Here is an 18,273-nt window from a genome sequence, read left to right on the forward strand (position 1 = left end):
TGCTAGGTAGGGTGTTTCCAGCTGCTTCTCCTGTTTTCTGTATATGCCATACACAAGTACATGTTTATTTATGTTCCCTACGATGTTTTTTTAATCTATTTGTCTATGGATGTAGCAGTTGATATAACACAGCTGGTCTCATGGAGCACCCTGAGCTCCCCCAGCCCTCTCCTGCCACATGCAGGTTGTACTGTTTATTTATTACTTTTAGTATCATTGCTTTGTTTTAGGATTTTTCCAAGTGTTTGGATTCACTTGTACATGAGTGCTAACAATGGCATGTGGCAACACCTAGTGACAGCACAGCAAAAATCAGAATAAGAAGAGTGATTTGTTCTGTGGGTGACTTTCTCCCATGCTGCCACTGCCTTCAGGACACTAATTGGAGTATATGTTAAATTCCAGAGCTAATTGAAATGTGCAGTTTGTAACAGTTTGACTTACTCAACAAGAAACCCAAACTGATCTTTCATTTAACCTCATCGTTAATAACTGCAGGAACTGACAGTGAATCTCCTATTAAAGGCAATGGATATATTGCAGGTTCATTTCTCTGAGCTCTCCTCCATTGCCTGTTTTCCTTCCCATCCAGATGCTGCATCCGCAGCCTCCTCTGGTTGCCTGGATACTCTGAATTTCCTCAAGGCAATTGCTAATCAATGTGCAGTTGCAGCTAGGTGAATCCCACAGACAGCAGCCAGATCTGTCATCTAAATGTGGAAATCTGTAACAGAATGTGATCTGGGAGGAGAACAGACAAAACACCATGGCAGGAGCTCTGCTCCCAGGAACCGATTCATCCTGTGCTAATCAGACACAAGCACTCTTGCTGGATTAGATGAACAGAAGCTCTCCTGCTAAAATTAAGGGTCAATTGTTTTGGTTCTTGTGCAGTGCAGAGAAGAGGAGCTGAGTCTCAGAAAATAAAACAATTACATTAATAATTGCATTTCAAGTCTTTGTGTCAAGGCCTTGCTTAATTTTGCTGCTTATCTCCAAGAGTCTTTCCCAAAATACCCATTTGCACCAAGACAGAAAGCTATGAAGTGCTTTTTAAAACATGAGCTATTAATGGAGTCCTTGTTAGCACAGAGTGGTCTCTTTGAAGATGAGATGTACTTCTCATGGACGCAGAGCCCTCTGTGCTGCACAGAGGCTTTTGAGTTTCTTGGGATTCTTATAATTGCAAAATTAGACTTCACACACGGGCATCAGTAAATTCAGAACTGCATGAGCTCTCCTTTTGCTGAGACACAAATGCACCCCCAGTCCCAGGTGTAGACACCTTTCCACCAGAAAGGAGAATAGCTGCTGCAGAGCAAACATCTGCAGATTAAAGTAACTCAAATATGTGGTTTGGGAGCACATTCTTCAATTGCTGTAATTGCACTATTAGAATTAATGCTCAAACTCGTGGTTCACCTTGCAGTCAGCTGCTCTGCCTTCTTGCACCTCTCTATGTCAGCTCCCTGTCCCACCCCAGCAGCCTCCCTGGTCTCCTCTTCCCTCTCTGCTTTAGTGTCCATCCCACATTTGAACCTGTCAGATTGTGCCTCTCTTCCTGTGCATTTCTCCCCATTCCAGAAACAGCACCTTGGCTGGATGGAGTCCTTAAAACACAAATGGAATGGATCTCAGTAGTGTCAATTCAAGGAGTTTATGGAAGATAGATATTCTACTTAAGGGTAGCTAGTTTGTGTATTTTTGTGAACTGTATTTCAATTCCAGGTCAATAAACCATCTAAGGTGAGCTCACTGCTCACAAGGGGAATACTTAATAAGAATGCTTTGTTATTTGAAATATAAGACAAATTCTCCACTGCTGCTTAGTTTCTAAAACTTAAAAAGAAAGTTCTCTTGGCTGACAGTGTTGCTTTAATTCAGGACAGGGTGGAAGCTGCTGTAGATTGCTTTCATTGATTGTGATCACTGCTTGAATTGGCAGAGCAGGAAGTGTTATGATGATGAGAACTTGTCTTATTGTTGTGATAAGCTGTTACCAAAGTCTAATTACTGGGTGTGATGCTAAAATGTGTAAGCTGCCGACACTTAAAGATAAGGAGATGAAAAGAAACCAACTCATTCCAAACAGCTCTTCTGTTTGGGTTTATTCATTATTATTGTTATTTTTGTGCACTCTCCTGAGTGGTGCTTTAGTGTGCTTGGATTAAGTCATGGGTTTGGCTGCAGATGCTGCCATCAAACTTCAGCTGTGGTTAAGTAAGTTTTAAGCACCAAGGGACTGAATAAAATAATGGCTGGTGAAAAGTGATGACAAGGGATTCAGTTAATGGTATGTGCATCTGTGGAGTGAATGGGTTGTTATTAGCTATTAATTCAGGTGCTAGGCAGGATCCAAATGGGATTGAGAAGAGGGTAAGGGGTAGAGGCTCAGTTCCCATAGGAATTGGATGTGGGAAGTGCCATTCCTGCCATGCTGGCTGCTCCAGAACTGGCATTTCCACAGAAAAGTAGAGAGTTTCCTGCAGTCCTGTCCCAGAAATCTCCATTGTCTGGGGGACAGAGACATCCTGTTGGGGTCAGAGTCCTCAGAAGTTTTGCAGAGCTTCACCTGAGCTCAGCACCCCAGGGAGTCCTGCCCTAACTGCTGTGCTGACTCCAGAAAACGTTTTGGGATCCTCTGGGATGACAGATGCTTGTGTATGCACATGTAACATGCTGTTAATAATTAGAGCTGATTGGATATTCAGTACAAATTACACTGGCTATGAAGTTAGCCCCTTCCCTAGGCTTACAAGTGGCTCAAAAAACACTGTTAAAGTCTATTTTTAAATTTATGTTTTTTCATAAACATTGATAGATTTAATTTGAATGAATAATGTCAAGTCTGAGTGTTATAAAACTCTTGCTGGGCTGTTCACTGTCAGTTGTTGATGGAGCATGTTTGGATTTCTGAGTCACAGTGTAAATATTTTCTACTTCCAATTTTGAGGATGAAACATGAGGTTTGATGATTATTTTTACCAGTCCCCCCAAAAGTGTGTCTGCTCCCACGCCCAGGCCCACATGCCATGTCTTCAAAAATAACTGCTTGGAGAAGAGAAATAGGGCTGACTGCATCCAGCAAACATGAGGGAAACATGGCACTTCCATTTTCTCTTATTTTCCATTTCACCTGGAAGCTGTGTTGGAGCATTCTTTTAAAGATTTTTATCATGAGCTTGTTTATTTCCCCAATCTGTTTGTCCTTGTGTGAATCTGAAGGAAGAACTCTGATTTTTCCGAATATTGACTCAGGCTTAATCTGCCTCCTGTGGTGAAAAAAGAAAAGTTCAGCCCCAGTGGCTACATTTCCCATAAACCCCACGCATGCAGAGCCATGCTCAGTTTCAAATTCATATTTGCTCTTTTTATATACTCATTTATTTTTACAGGGATCCTCTAAGACAACACATTGTCTTGGTAGAGAATAATTATTCACTAATGTTAGTGCCAACAACCATGGCTGGTTTGAAAAATGACTAATGATTTTGGTGTAGGAAAACCTGAAATACTTTAGAGAAATATTCCTGTTTTTCTGTTGAGGAACAGCTCTCTGTGGACTGGTAGGAACTCCAGCTTTGCTGCTGCTAGAGGAACTGAAGAGGAACAAAATTCAAAGATAAAATCATACATTTCTCTGTAATTGGAGGAGGGACGGTACCATCTGTGCTTTGTTCTTGTCCAGGGGAAATAAAACCCACACTATCAACATCTATATATCCCCTTCATCCTCTTTGTTGCATCCATCCTAAAGAGTTTAACCAGTTAAAACAGACCTGAAATAACTTTTGCACAAAATAGTGGTGTGCAGTGCTAGAAATAAAAGTTGTTTTCATGTGTATGGTACACATATGGCTCTCTCTGCTTAGCATTTAAGATCTTATAAAACACTTTTTTTGTTTTTCCTGGAAAACCTAACAAAGAAAAATCTTAAAAAAAAAAAAAAAAAAAAAAGAATAACCACAAAATCCCAGAGTAGTGTTCTTCATGAGAAATGGCAAGAGGATAGATGGCCACAGGGTTAATTATCCTATTTTTTTTTTTAATGGCAACCTATGTTTGTATTTTCCCTTTGCACTCTCTCTCCCCCATTCTGCCTCTTTTTGTCTAAAGCAGTTCTGCAGTATGTAGAGCATAAGAATTATTTCTCCAGCAGAATCTGCAACCTGCTTGCGGAGCCTCCGTACCCATTAGAGGCTCTTTCCAGAAGAAGTAATTTCCTTCTCCCCATAAATTATGCATCAATGTACATTTAGGATTCTGAGATGATGAGCAGCAGATGAAAGTGCTGCTCCCATGGAGCTGGATCCACGTTGCTGTGTGCAGGCTGGAGCACACCTTGTAGAGACAAACCTGCACGTGTCGCTGTCCTGCTGCTGCAGCTGGGGGAGCAGGGAGCTGGGAGCTGCTCTGCCTTCCTCCTGTGAGAAACACCTTTTCACCTCGCAGGAGGCAGTGAGGGGGAATGATTGCAAGTGTTTTCTAAGTGGTTTTCCCAGCTGGACTCTCCCAGTGTAAGGCAGGGTGATTCCAGCTCCTTGCAGGAGGATCTGCTCCATGATCCATCTCCCAGAGGAGAGATTCTTCCTGGGTCCTCCAAAAAAAAGGGGTTGTGTTTTTCCTTTCACAGTCCGTGGGAATTTCACCAGGCTGCCACAACTCCTCCAGCATGGTAGACAGTGATGTAGCAAATCCATCCAGGTTCTCTCAGGACCTGCAGATTCCCCTCATCATTTCCCATGGACCTGTGCACCCTCAGGTTCCTTAGATGGTCTTAAACCTGATCTTCTACAGTGGCAGAGAAAATATATATTGAGAAATTGAAAAATAATACTTTCAGGTTATATATAGCGTGTGGAGATCGATGAAGAATGTGAATAAATGTATGTTCTAGAGAAGAATTTTGCACTGTTGCCAAAGCTGAACTATATGGGAGGGCATCCTCTGTATTTTGTCATGTCAGAGGACATAGGGAAAATTTTTAACTCTACTCTTAGAATCTGAAGATGACAAATAAAAATTCACAGTAATTCCTGAAAGAAAAAATTTTGAGTAGTTTTATATAAAACTGTTGTATGTAGCAGGTAATTGTGTAAAAATTAGAAGATTCACCTTGCAATGGGTCTGAATTCCTGTAATGCCCAATGCTGAGGGAGCAGATTCCAGAGCTGAGGTTGCTGTGGAGTATTTTAGGGCAAATCAAGCACTGCTGTGGTGTGGAGGTGAAGTGAAACAGGCCCAGTGAAATCGCTCTGTGCTGTTCTGGCATGTGCACTTACTCTGTGTCTCTTCCATGGTCACTTGAAATGGCAGGGAGGCAGCCCAAGCACTTTGCACTGTTTCCATCACAGCTGGGATGGGTTCCAAGCATGTGTTGGGATAACTGGGGTGCACCTCTGCCCCTTCAAGTTTAGCTTTATGGTCTGGCTCTTCACTTCTTCCCAAACTGACCCAGCTGCTGAATTTCCTCTTTGAGGAAAGCAGTCCCATGTGGTATCTTTCCTTCCCTCTCCTTTGACTAAGTTTTCTTTTAGAGAGAGAATAGTGTTTGCTTTCCAAATGCAACATCCCCCCTAAAAGAACCTGTGTACTAAAGCAGGCCATGGAGCCTTTCATCACTTCTCTTGGTGATAGCAGTCATGAATTTTTTATTTTCTGCAGGGCTCACTCCAGATCTGCCACAGCACTGTGTGGGTGCACACATGTAAAAAGGCTACTAATTGAAATTCAGATGTAACGAGATGAAGTTTTGTATTCACCATGACTGCCTTTTGTTTTAGCCCATGTACGCTCAGTGCACCTAAACAATACAACCACTGCTTCTCCTTTTAGATTCCACAAGAATAACTAAAAAGGCAAGAAATATTTCTGCTGTAGAGATGGAGCATGCACCCCCAAAAGTGGGAATGGCACGTGTTAGCTTCTTTATTTACTTATCTGTGGGGAGGGACGGAAGTTTTAATGGAACCATAAAGAAAATGAAATAGCAAAGTTACTGCCATAAACTGTTCTCTTTTGAAGATGCAAATGTGTCTCTATTGCCTAGGTAACTATTATGGAACGCCGAAGCCTCCAAGCCAGCCCCTCAGTGGGAAAGTGACTTCCACCAATGCTCTGCAAAACCTGCAGCCTGGCTCCAAGCAGTCGACTCCAAAGCGAACCAAGTCTTACAATGATATGCAAAATGCTGGCATAGTGCATACAGAGAATGAGGAAGAGGATGATGTACCTGAAATGAGCAGTAGCTTCACAGGTAAAGCAAAAACACTGCTGTCCTTCAGTTGGAATACATGGGCAAGGCTTTTGGGGGGTGTTTTGAAGAGGGGGTGTTGTTTTCAATGTGTTTTCTGCAAAGCTGTCAATGTCAAACAGAACTGGCCAGCACCTGAATGGCAGATGTTCAGGTGTGAACAACCACATGCACAGCTGTGTCTTTCCAAAAAGGCCTTGTGGGATTGAACTGGTTGAGACAAAAATGTGGTAAAGTTCAAATCCATTAATTGCAGAAAGGTCGGGGAAGAGTTGAGCTATGGGTGACAGCTACAAACAGTATGAAATAACTCAACCAGGCTTACATTTGGAATTAATTATTGCTCCTTCCTAAATATGTTGCTGTCCTTTATCCTTCCTTGCATCTAGAGCTGCCCATCACATACAGTTAATGTCCTAGGTCCTCTTCTCCAAGTACCCCCAGCACATGGAGTGCTGCTGGCTGCAGGAATGAGATCTGAAATGGGGTGCAAGGTCTGTATTTCATGAAGGTCTTGTGTCCTGCTGAGCACCTTATTCCCACCATTGAGCCTTGGCTGAAAGATCACTGAAAACCTTTGCAATCTAAAGTCAAAGATCACTGGAAACCTTTGCAATCTAAAGTCAAAGATCACTGGAAACCATTTCAATCTCAAGTCAAAGATCACTGGAAACCTTTGCAATCTAAAGTCAAGTGCTGTGCAGGCACATTCAGAGTAAAACACCACTGGAGATCCATTGAGTTTCCACAGAAATCAACTAGAAGTTTGTGAAGCTCTGAGGGGCAAGAGCTCTTCCCCATGTCCCCAGGCCTAGGATTTGTTAGTGCTTAGAGCACTGTTACCTCAGCTCAATTTCAAACTGAATTCATCTTCTGGGCTCCCTTTGAGGCAGGTACTGAGCAAATATTATCCACGCCTTCAAGACTTTCCCAGCTGCTCACTGTAGCTGGCACTAGCTCCTTCGTCCTCTGATCACTTCCTATCACCATGAAAATTCTCCTTCCCAGCCTCTGAGAAGTCAGAGGATCTGTCCTGCCAGTTCCTACCTGCCAATGTCTCCTGTTTAGATATTTAAAGTTCTGTTTAGAGCTTTAAAAAGATTTAGGCTGAGATTTAATTTTGGTCCTCTAGGCTAAACTGTCAAATGGCTTTTGAAGGTTGTACTCTGTTTTGCTGCTACCTGCTACACATTTCCAACTCAAATTGCTTCTAGCCAGCCCAATTTCTCCCAGGTTGGAATTTCTGTCTCTGCTTACCTGCTTATTGACAAAATTTTGCCCCAAGGGTGGTGTCTCACGTGTCATGACATGACAGCAGCCTCAGCCTTTGTCACGGGATCTGATTTTGGGAAGAAGCTGGTGGGAGATCTGTTATTTGATTTCCTTGCTGCCCATCTCAGTTTGGTGCCCCTGAAGTAGCTTGAGCATCATTTCTTTTCCTTGTTTTCGTTTGCAAGATGAAATGCTGGAAGATGCAGCTCATTTGTCACAACGTTATCACACCCTGGCCCCTTGCCTTCATTAAATGAGCACAGAATCAAGAAAGGAGTTATTTCTCATATACCAAAGTGATTCCTTATGCTTATTTCACATGAAAGTGTGCTAGCCATATTAAAATGCTCCTGCTTCTCTAGGAGACCTCTTGGTTACTTGTGTTTTCCAGCTTTTGGCATGTTTGTACTCTCAGTTTTTAGCTGGCGATGATTCTTTCACGCTTCTTTCTCTTGTCATCCTCTACCTAAAAATATCAAACTCCAGGAGGGCTGAGAAGCAAGCACTGAGGGTACTGATATAGTCTAGATGTTTTTCTTCCTGTTCTTCCCAGTTTATTATGTCCTTCTCTTTTGGTAATGGCAGCACACAGACTGGAATAATGAAGGAGCTATTTCTCTGTCTTTTGCTCAGTTGTCTGTGCTCGTACTGAGGTTCTCAGGAGATGTGGAAGTACTGCCATAAATTTTCAACACCTTCAAGAAACAGAGAAAGTCCCTTTGGTAGACACAGGGTTAATTTTAGAATTTGTCCATTGTTGCCAAAACCTCTCTGTGAAGGTGTGAGGACTCAGACCTGTTTATTGGGGAGTGTTTACTGTGATTAGTGATGGGAGGGGATGGGCAGCAGTGTTTCATGGATACAGCTCAAAACTGCGTGGATACAAGCATCAGAAATATTTCCTTAGAGGGAGAAGGGCCAGATACAGCATAAAATACTCCTGACTTTGACTGGAAGGATACTGTGATGAACCTTGGAATAAACCTCCTTGGACAGCAAAAATGGGCAGTAGTGAGCAGCAACATGTGGACACATGGTACAGTGCTGACATTCATTATAATTTTTAATTTAAAATAAGGCGCTGCACTGAAGACATTCACCATTAGCTTGTTGACTTTGAGCTTCTGGCAACATTTTGCGCTTGTAAAATCGCTTTTGATCATTCTTCAAACAAGAAATTTTATCCTCCTAATCCTGCCCCACGGTTGGCACTGCAGGAGTGAACCTGTAAGCCTGCTTGGAAGCACACTGAGCTCCTCTACACCAGTGAGCTTGGAGGAGTTTGGTACCTCAGCAGGGCTTGTTGGAGCGAGCACAGGAGCTGATCACAGCTCCTGGTTTGTTTGGAGAGTGCGAGTGGGCAAAGTGCTCACCCCTGCTGCCACAGAGCTCTGCCCTCGCTTCATCTGTCCCTGTATCTCATGGACTAAAAGGCAGGGGGAGGAAAACTGGCAGGACAAACCTGGAGCAGCAAAGCAGGCGAGGGAAGGACCGATTGTCACTCTGTGTGTGTGTTTGTTCCGCAGCAGAGTCTGGAGAGCAAGAGGAGCAGAGCGCGCAGATCGCGAGAGAGGCGGCCCCCGCGTCCAGCATCGAGAGGCACACCCACGCCCCCACCACGGACCCTTCCCAGAGCCTCCCCCAGTACCTACCTCCTTCTGCCGAGGACAGCCTAGGGCCTCTGCCAGAAAACTGGGAGATGGCCTACACGGAGAACGGAGAAGTCTATTTTATAGAGTAAAGCGCTTTTCTGTTGTTCTCATTCCGTCTCTCTCTTTGGGCATAAGTAAACCTCCATGGGTGCTTTTTGTGTGTATTAAATATTTAGTGCATACTGTTAGGTTGCAGGGCTGTTGATTTACTAAGATATGAGTATTGGTCTAATACCAATACTCAACTCTGACAGACAAAAGACTCTCTAACAATTCAAAATTACAAAGTGTATGTTTGTTCAGTGCTGGGCAACAGTATGAGGTAACCCTCTAATACACACTGCAAAATTACAGGCGGTCACAGAGTCTATTTATTGACAAATAAATACATATTCATAATACCAGCCCCTCCCATCCCCTGCTTCCTATGGTAATTAGCTTGAATGGCTATTAAGCAGCGTGGCTGGCTTCTTGAATTAAGTCTGGGGTCGTTTTTGTGGGGAAGGGTCTTAAAAGGAGGAAGTAAGGTGAGTCTTCCTCACCCTGACCTTTTCTATTAATGACAATACAAATGGCTTTTGGGGCAACTCCAGTTTCACAAAGAATGAGGTTTTGGTTGCAATTATTTGTGTTCTTTGGACTTATCTACCAGTTTCATCCTTTCCCATTGCAAGCACAGCTAAGCAAACGTAAATTAACAGGCAATCAGTTATTTAAGTTTCAGGTAACTATCTTAAGCCCAGTTTTTACTATCTTTTAACTAAAATCCTAATTTCTTTAAGATTAGTTTTTCACTGTGAGTTCTTTACTGATTCTGAAGGGGGTTTGCATTTCCTGAACATCCAAATTACTCCTGAGTTCCAAGGCAGCAGGAATTGCTTGTTTTATGAGGGTAGTTACAAAAGGAGTAGACACTTGTAAAATGCAGGCCAGTTGTTTTCATGAAAGCTCCTAATTGGAAAGGCTGAGACTTCATTTCTGGTGCCTGTGTCTGTGCATAATGCAGCAGAGGGGATTCCTCCAGTCCTGTGCACAGGCAGCAAAGCCAGGAGTAGACTTTGTGTGTTATCCCCTCATTGCATCAAAGGGGCCAAATGTGTTAATGTTATCCAGTGGTTTGCAAAAGGTGCAGCTCAGTACAGGGTAGGCACAGCAAGTTTGGAACAGCAGTACCTCAAGCTCTGCAGTCTTTGCCCAAGAGCTGATTACTGTCAGCAGTTTTATGATGATATTGATTTTTTTTCATGCCATAAATAATAGTCTCAAATTATACTTGTCTAAATTTATTGAGGTAGGAGTAACTTATAAAATAGGACCTGTTAGTGTAAGGGATGTCTTGCATAGAGTTCAGCTAGACATTAACAGTCAATTAGCCTTTGAAACTCAAACCCTTAGCTGCCAAGTAGAAGAGGGGTTGAGTAATTGATTTTGCATTTGATGGTCTGTTTAATGCAGTTGTGGAAACTCTACCAGAAGCCAATGCCCAGTTACTGCAGAAGAGCTTCCTTGCTAATTAACCCTGTCTCCTGCAGAGAGTTACACTGGATCAGGGCTGGGAGGGCAGCAGTTCTGCTCCATCATCAGGAGAGGACACTTTTGGACAGGGCCAGGGAAAGGTTGCAGAGCAGGTTTTCCCTTGGCTGCAGTGGAAGGGAACACATGAGAGATTGCCAGAAGATCTGTGGAGCTGGGATGACTGAGGGCACCACAGCAGCTCTTTTTCAGCTGGAATGCTCTAAAAAAGGCCAATTTCCAGGGCACTCTCAATTACCTGAAGAGGCTCTAACAGCCCCTGAGTGTAAGGGTTGAGAAGGCAGAATGCAAATTCTCATCAGATGAAACCACGATGTGTACATTACCCTGAGCACGTCTTTCTGCCCCTCACTGTCCTCAGGGTGCTTCATTATTTGATGTACTCTCTGCCCTTTGTATGTAGAACAGCCTAATAGCCCGTTCAGCTTGCCATTTTCCTCCTTGGAGGAGGACAGATGATGAGTAGTAAATGCTGCCCAAGTCAGTTGTTCCCTTTTTTGACCCCACAGGGGCCCCTGCTGTCCTTCCTTACAGCACTTCCATCGGGGGTTCCACTACTGCACCCATTTCCCCAAACCCACCCCCATGGCTGCTGTGCTCCCTGTGCATTGCAGGACTGTAGCACCTCTCAATAGTCAGGAGAATCGTGTGTGTGTTGGGAGAACACATCTCACATAGGCCTGTGTGATGGGAAGCTCTGGTGGCAGCACCTGCTCCCTCCCTGCAGTGTGGTTTGAGGACACGTTCACATGGGGCTGATTTTTGTGGATGCAGCACTGAATGACTGCAATTCTATTAATCCTGAGGACACCCTGGGCCTAGAAACCATTTAGTTTGATTTGTATCAGATTAAGAAAGTGAACTAACGAGCAGTGTGGACCCAAGATGGCTCAGATGTCTGTTACAGCACCTGTGGTGCTTTGGGTATCAAATCAAGGTGCAGAAGGGAGCAGCAAGAGCTTCTTGCATAGAACCAGGGCAGGGCCAGTGCTGTGTGTCAGATAATCAATCCTGATGTGGCTGGAGAAATTTGGTTCTTGAGATATGTTTCTCTGGTGCTTTAATTGGGATTTTCGTTACACAGCACATCCCAGTCCCCTGTTGTCTGTGCATGGTTACAGGTCTAACACGATCCTTTCCACCCGAGAATGTGATCTGAAAGGTGTTTAGCTAAATTTTCTGTGCCTCAGCAAACTGCACAGTTGTGAGCCTTTGGTTAACGAGTACAAAATTGCAAGAAATATGCAAATATTCCATTGCTCTCCTCCCACCACCCTCCTTCTCATCTAGACTGCAGACTTGCTTGTAAATAAGGTGGCAGAGCCCCTCTGCCTTATTTTTGTTAATTTGCCTGGCTTACTGAATTTCTGCCATTCAGTTTTCTAGGTGCTGGTTAATTGCTCTGAAGCACACACAAGGATTAAACACATTTGCTCATCCTGCCTGTTGTGCAAAACAAGGACCTTTTATTTACTCACTCAGACCCTGGCCCCTTTTCTTCCAGTACAATACAAGTTTGCTGGTTGGTTGTTAGTTCCTCAGGGATCGTGGCCCTCGTTACAGAGCCCTCATGAGACTGTTGTGAGGCTAAACTTCAGTTTGTAAACCTCTTTGAGACCTTGATGGAGGAGTAAATAGCATTACTATGGTATTGAAACTTAAAACTGTTAAGCAGTGTTAAAGGCTAAGCTAGATAAGTGATACCTCAGGGACTGGAGGGATATCTTAGCAGGTTGTGTCTAACATAACACCAGGTTGTAGAAGAGGCATTGTATTACCAGATTGTCTGCTTATGCAAATGAAGTTATGGGAGAAAATAACTTCTAGAAAAATGTATTTTAAGCCTGTTTACTATGCAACCTTCACCGCTGGGACTGGCATCATGAGACTGTCAGGGGACTTGTGGAAAGGAGGAGTTGAAAGTAAAGCTCTTCAACTTCCATCAAAGGCTTAGACAGAACATTTTTATTTATGTAATTTTAAAGTTTTCAATCAAAACCATTTTTGACTTATGCTTGGGTCAACTCTAGACATGTCAAAGATCTTTTGTAGGAACAAAGCTCACTGTGAGGAAAGAAAAAATTCTGCCTTGAGCTCAGAGACAGCTCCTGGAATTGAAAACAAACCACCAAAGGCAAAAATTTTTAAATTAATATTATAATATTGCATCATTCCTGTGCCTCTTTCCAGTCAGGAGTGCTGATTTGTATATTTTCACTTGTTACCTTTGTGTTTTCAATACCAAAGTTCTTGTGATTTGGTTGACTAGTTTGCATGACATCAAATTGTAGATCTGTTTCTTTGAATCAAAAGTGTGCCTTCAGGTCTGTAGAATAATAAAGAGGATATATACTTTTGTGTCACGGATACTTCAACTGTGCTTTATTAACAAAGGTCATATTTCCATTTTTGGTTTCCAGCCATAATACAAAAACAACATCTTGGCTAGATCCACGGTGCCTGAACAAGCAGCAGAAGCCTCTAGAAGAATGTGAAGATGATGGTAAGAGACTCAAAATAGTGACATAATACTGTGTTTGGTCCATTCCTAGGTGACTTTTTTCCTTTTCCTTCTCTTTCTAATAACTAGTATTCAGAAAGACTTTGAAATTTAAAAAAAAGATCTATGAGTAAGTACAAAGAGACAATATTATGTTATAAAATCGCTGTGAATGTAAAACAGCCATTGAGGTGCCAGATCATTTAATAAAAATCAAGGAGGTGCTACAAGTGAGAAGCCTCTGTTTTTGCAAAGGCATTTGAGAAGTCACTGATGCTGAACAAGACTCAAAGCTGTCTGACATGTTTGCTCCTTGGATGGCTGTGTGGGAGGGAGTGACTGAGTCTCTGCGTGCTCCGTGTTCCGCTTCAGCCGCCTGCTTCACATGGATTGAGAGAGTTATGTTGTTGTTTCCTTGTTTGAGCAGAAATAACTCAATTGCTTCACCTCCACTCTTGAATGCTGACAGTCTGTGCAGTGTTGTGATTGCTGAAATGAATTCCATTTGAAAGTGTGGATTTCTGACGCTGTAAATTTGCACTAAGATTTGGTATTCCTTGAGATGTTGGAAATGCAAGCCACTGTCTGATGTAGAGCAGCCAAATGCAGGACTTAAAGGAGGGCCCTTCCCAGCCTCCTTTAGGAGATGCTGGAAGAAAAAGAGAATTATGAAAATAATTTAAATGTTTGGAAAAACCTGCGAGGGAATTCTGGTCTACTGACCAGGAAAGGTGACGATATTGAGACACATAATCTTGGCTCATACAGTACTGTCATGATAGACACTTTTTAAAAATGGAAGGGTTTCCTTCATAGCATTGGTGCTGTCCTTGTAAAATCAATTTTCAAAATATGATGAACATCCTACTCGTGTCAGTCTTATCTCAGTACAAATCACAATTTTATTTCATAAAAGAATCAACTCAATCCCTTTTCACTGTTCAATTCAACTCTGGCCTCCAGAACTGCTGCTAACTATTTTTGCACATTTTTCAACCTCTCCTATGCTTTCACTTGGGAGATTTTGCAGGGTGTGAGAATTTACCTCTGCAGTCTAGGTTGTTGTGATGAAGCAGGTCACCAACTTGTGAGTGCACAGTGCAGGAGACCCTCAAAGCACAGGGATGTGCCAGGCCAGGAGCAGCCAGCACCACGAGGCTGCAGAGGGTGACAGCTCCTCTCTCACACAGTTTTAAGTCTCCTCGCAGAAGGGAAAATCTTTCTCTTGTCCTCTTAGCAATTATAAAGAAAACATTGGAATAATTTGTTTAATTTGGAATAGAAACATACAGCTGGTATTATTGTATTTCATTGAGTTCATAATTTTGGAGAGCAGTGGCATCTTTGTTTATCAACTCCTTAAAATCAGCTAATTTCATCTTCCCACACACCCCTTCACTCCATTCACCAAGTTGCTCATTAATGGATATTTTTAACATTCATTAGTTTAACCAGTTGCTTCATAGTTACAGTAGTGCTCTGCACTGCTTTGCTTGGCTGCTCTAATCCTGCTTAGCACATAATAATAATTATGTTTCAAAAAACAAAGAGGGGAGAAGGTTAGTTTTACTTCATCATAGAAGCTAGATGTTTTTTGGCAAGGGTCACTGTTGTGTGTCATTCCATAAAAGTCAGCAGGATGACTCCTCTGTTTTGTTTTGTGTGTGTGTGCATGTGTTTTGCCAGGCTCATCCCACACTCTGTATGGATTTTAGAGATGTTAGATGTTGGGTTTTGTAGATATTGTTTCAGATTTGCTTGGGTGCAGTTGTCTTGTGCTTTTGATTCATCAGGATATGTGTCCCTAAGGAAGTTTTAGCTTGTCTACCATTGTTTAGGCTATCAAAGGAAATTGCAATTTGTATTTCACACTAATGGTTCCAGACAACTGCTTTGATAGAATATTTTGCAAAGAGATCATGGAAGTTTTTTGGGTGTCCAGATGTTGCAGCCCTACATCTTCTGATTGCTTCTGTCATTCATTTGTGTGGCTTAAACTTTGCTGTATTGGGTCCAAGACTGTTTTTACCATCTTTGTTCTGGTTTTGTCACCATCTTTCATTTTCAGACTACATTATTATTATTTATAGGCCAAGCAATACTTTAATCATCTGTGTCACTGTTAACTTATGAATATGGAGCAGATAATGATAAATGGAGCAACAGCGAATATTGATGGCTTTGTGTCTTTGAAAAATTATGTGATCTTTGTCCCAGGTGCCCTGCTAAAACTGGTGCATTCCTGTGTGTGCCTCACCAGTGCATCTGGACTGTGGGTCTGTGCCTCCAGTTAAACAAGGCACTTCACGCCTATCTTAAATCATCTGAGTGAGGTCTGTTGGACCTTGTGTGCACATAAATTTAGTGCCTTCTTGAAAACCTTCCTACATTAGTCCTTATTTAGGTGCAAGGTTTTCCTCTCAGATCCCTTCATTAGCATCCAGGTCTGGCCTTCTGATAAATCCATGTGTCTGCAGAACAGATTGCAAAGGTCAGACCACACAGATCTGAGGGAAAAGCCTCACTACAGTGAGAAAATCACAATTTCATGACTTTGCCATATCAAACCATGACATGGAAATAGTCCATTGATGCAGATGTTCTGAGATTGCAAGAACCAGTTCTTTCATTATCTGCATGAAATCCATCAATATTCTGATCACTGGAGTGTGATAAATGGAAAGCTTGGGCTTGGTGTGTAGAAAATTAGTGCTGGTTCTGCTGTTTGCTGTAGGGAATTTCTTGCTTGGGGCTGGTATCTGAAATTTTCTTTTAATTTTTTCTGTCTCATTTACTGCTCTTCCCTTGGAGAAGAAGGGGTGCACACGGAGGAACTGGACAGTGAACTAGGTAAATCATCCATCTCTCATTTTGATATTTAACTTCAACTGCACTGTTTTGAGCCTTTAATTACTTACTTTCTCCTTTGTATCATTTTGCATCTTTCAGGTTTTTTTTTAATTTCAACAAGAGTAATTTATCAGCCAAACTTCCCCAGCACACAGAGCATTTATCTTTCCCTAGCTTCAGATCTGCAGTGGTTTTCTTACTGATTTGGAGTTTGAAGAAAGCTAGAGAGCCCAAATCTTGCAAAGTTGTTTCGAAGCCACTTGCTTCTGAACTCTGCAGAAGTTGGGGTCCTTTCCTTTGGCATCTCTGGCTCCAGGAAAATCTTTATAGAAGCCAAAGATGAAATGAAGTAGCTCATGATGCTTTTTCACTAGGGCCCAAGTCATTTCCCAGACAATAGAAGCTAAGTGGGATTCAGAAAGTTTAAATATTGCATCGGATGCTTCAGCTGAGCTTGTGAATGAAACAGCTTAAAATTTTCCCTCAGTCAGTGATTTTATAAACAGATGATTTTCAATGATGTGGTACACTTTTATTTGCTGCATCTCTTTGTGAAGGATGCTGTCTTGATATCTAATCTCAGCAGTGCTCATTGTGTTTATACTGATGGCAGAGGTAGTTGTTATTTCTGCTCAGCTATGCTCTAGTGCACTCACAGAGCTGAAAGGATAAGAGGTTGCATAGGATTTTATTTCCACTAGGGCTATTATTGCTTTTAAAAAGGACTGTAGTTAGAGTTCATAGTTCTGCATACTGGGGGAGTTGTATTACCAGAGAATTAAGCTCTGGTTTCTGTAATGACTTGCAAGTACAGTAATTTCACGACCATAAGGCGCACCGGACTATAAGGCGCACCCCCCGGGAGCCGGCACATTTTGCAACTTTGTAGATCAGATAAGGCGCACCGGTCTATAAGGCGCACCGGGTTTTTTTTTGCAGCGAGGCTCCGCCCCCAGCTCCTCCCGCACGCTTGCTGGCCGAGGCCCCGCCTCAATCCGGCAGCCATTGGCTCCCGGGCCTGCCTGTACCCGGCAGGGCCGGGCTATGCCCACCGCCGCTCCGTGCAGCATCCCCAGGGCCCCGCTGTTCCGGGAGTTCCCTGGCGCTCCGGGTGACCCAATGCCGGCAGGCTTGCCCCGTGCCGCCGCTGCCCCGATTCCAGCTGCTTGCCCCCTCCCCGCGTGGCAGCCGCTCCGATTCTGGCGGTTTTCCCCCTCTCCGCATGGCGGCCGCCGTGCTTCTGGGGGTTTTCGCCCCCCCCGCGCGGCGGCCGCCGTGATTCCGGGGGCTTTCGCCCCCCCCGCGCAGCGGCCGCCGTGATTCCGGGGGTTTTCGCCCCACCCGCGCGGCGACCGCCGTGATTCCGGGGGCTTTCACCCCCCCCGCGCGGCGGCCGCCGTGTTTCCGGGGGCTTTCGCCCCCCCCGCGCAGCGGCCGCCGTGATTCCGGGGGCTTTCGCCCCCCCCGCGCGGCGGCCGCCGTGATTCCGGGGGCTTTCGCCCCGCCCGCGCGGCGACCGCCGTGATTCCGGGGGCTTTCGCCCCGCCCGCGCGGCGACCGCCGTGATTCCGGGGGCTTTCGCCCCCCCCGCGCGGCGGCCGCCGTGATTCCGGGGGCTTTCGCCCCCCCCGCGCAGCGGCCGCCGTGATTCCGGGGGCTTTCGCCCCCCCCCGCGCGGCGACCGCCGTGTTTCCGGGGGCTTTCGCCCACCCCGCGCGGCGGCCGCCGTGATTCCGGGGGCTTTCGCCCCACCCGCGCGGCGACCGCCATGATTCCGGGGGCTTTCGCCCCGCCCGCGCAGCAGCCGATCCGATCCCTGCGGCTTTCGCCCCCCCCGCGCAGCAGCCGATCCGATCCCTGCGGCTTTCGCCCCCCCCGCGCAGCAGCCGATCCGATCCCTGCGGCTTTCGCCCCCCCCGCGCAGCAGCCGATCCGATTCCTGCGGCTTTAACACCCCCCGCAAGGGAGCCGTCCCAATGTCGGCGGGCCGGCCCCGCGCGGGGGTGGCCCCGAAGCCGGCGGGTCCGCCCCGCGCGGGGGCGGCCCCGAAGCCGGCGGGGAGGCCCCGATACCGGCGGGTCCGCCCCGCGCAGGGGCGGCCCCGAAGCCGGCGGGTCCGCCCCGCGCGGGGGCGGCCCCGAAGCCGGCGGGGAGGCCCCGATACCGGCGGGTCCGCCCCGCGCGGGGGCGGCCCCGAAGCCGGCGGGGAGGCC

The 18,273-nt window shown here is 45.0% G+C and overlaps 1 protein-coding gene across 22 annotated transcripts in view; it reads left to right on the top strand.

Moving 5' to 3' along the window:
- MAGI1 (membrane associated guanylate kinase, WW and PDZ domain containing 1) overlaps nucleotides 1–18,273 on the top strand; it is a 335,697-nt gene that overhangs the window by 249,204 nt on the left and 68,220 nt on the right. For 11 of the 22 annotated variants that reach the window (XM_033071820.1, XM_033071823.1, XM_033071825.1 and 8 more), the window contains exons 4-7: nucleotides 6,050–6,256; nucleotides 9,052–9,262; nucleotides 13,131–13,213; nucleotides 16,022–16,060. In XM_033071820.1, the coding sequence (XP_032927711.1) occupies nucleotides 6,050–6,256; nucleotides 9,052–9,262; nucleotides 13,131–13,213; nucleotides 16,022–16,060 (540 nt within the window). The remainder of the gene's footprint in view (nucleotides 1–6,049; nucleotides 6,257–9,051; nucleotides 9,263–13,130; nucleotides 13,214–16,021; nucleotides 16,061–18,273) is intronic. The other 11 variants (XM_033071829.1, XM_033071839.1, XM_033071836.1 and 8 more) reach the window with 4 other exon arrangements.

The sequence above is a fragment of the Catharus ustulatus genome, chromosome 13 (genome assembly GCF_009819885.2).
Source record: "Catharus ustulatus isolate bCatUst1 chromosome 13, bCatUst1.pri.v2, whole genome shotgun sequence".
Classification (NCBI taxonomy): Eukaryota; Metazoa; Chordata; class Aves; order Passeriformes; family Turdidae; genus Catharus; species Catharus ustulatus.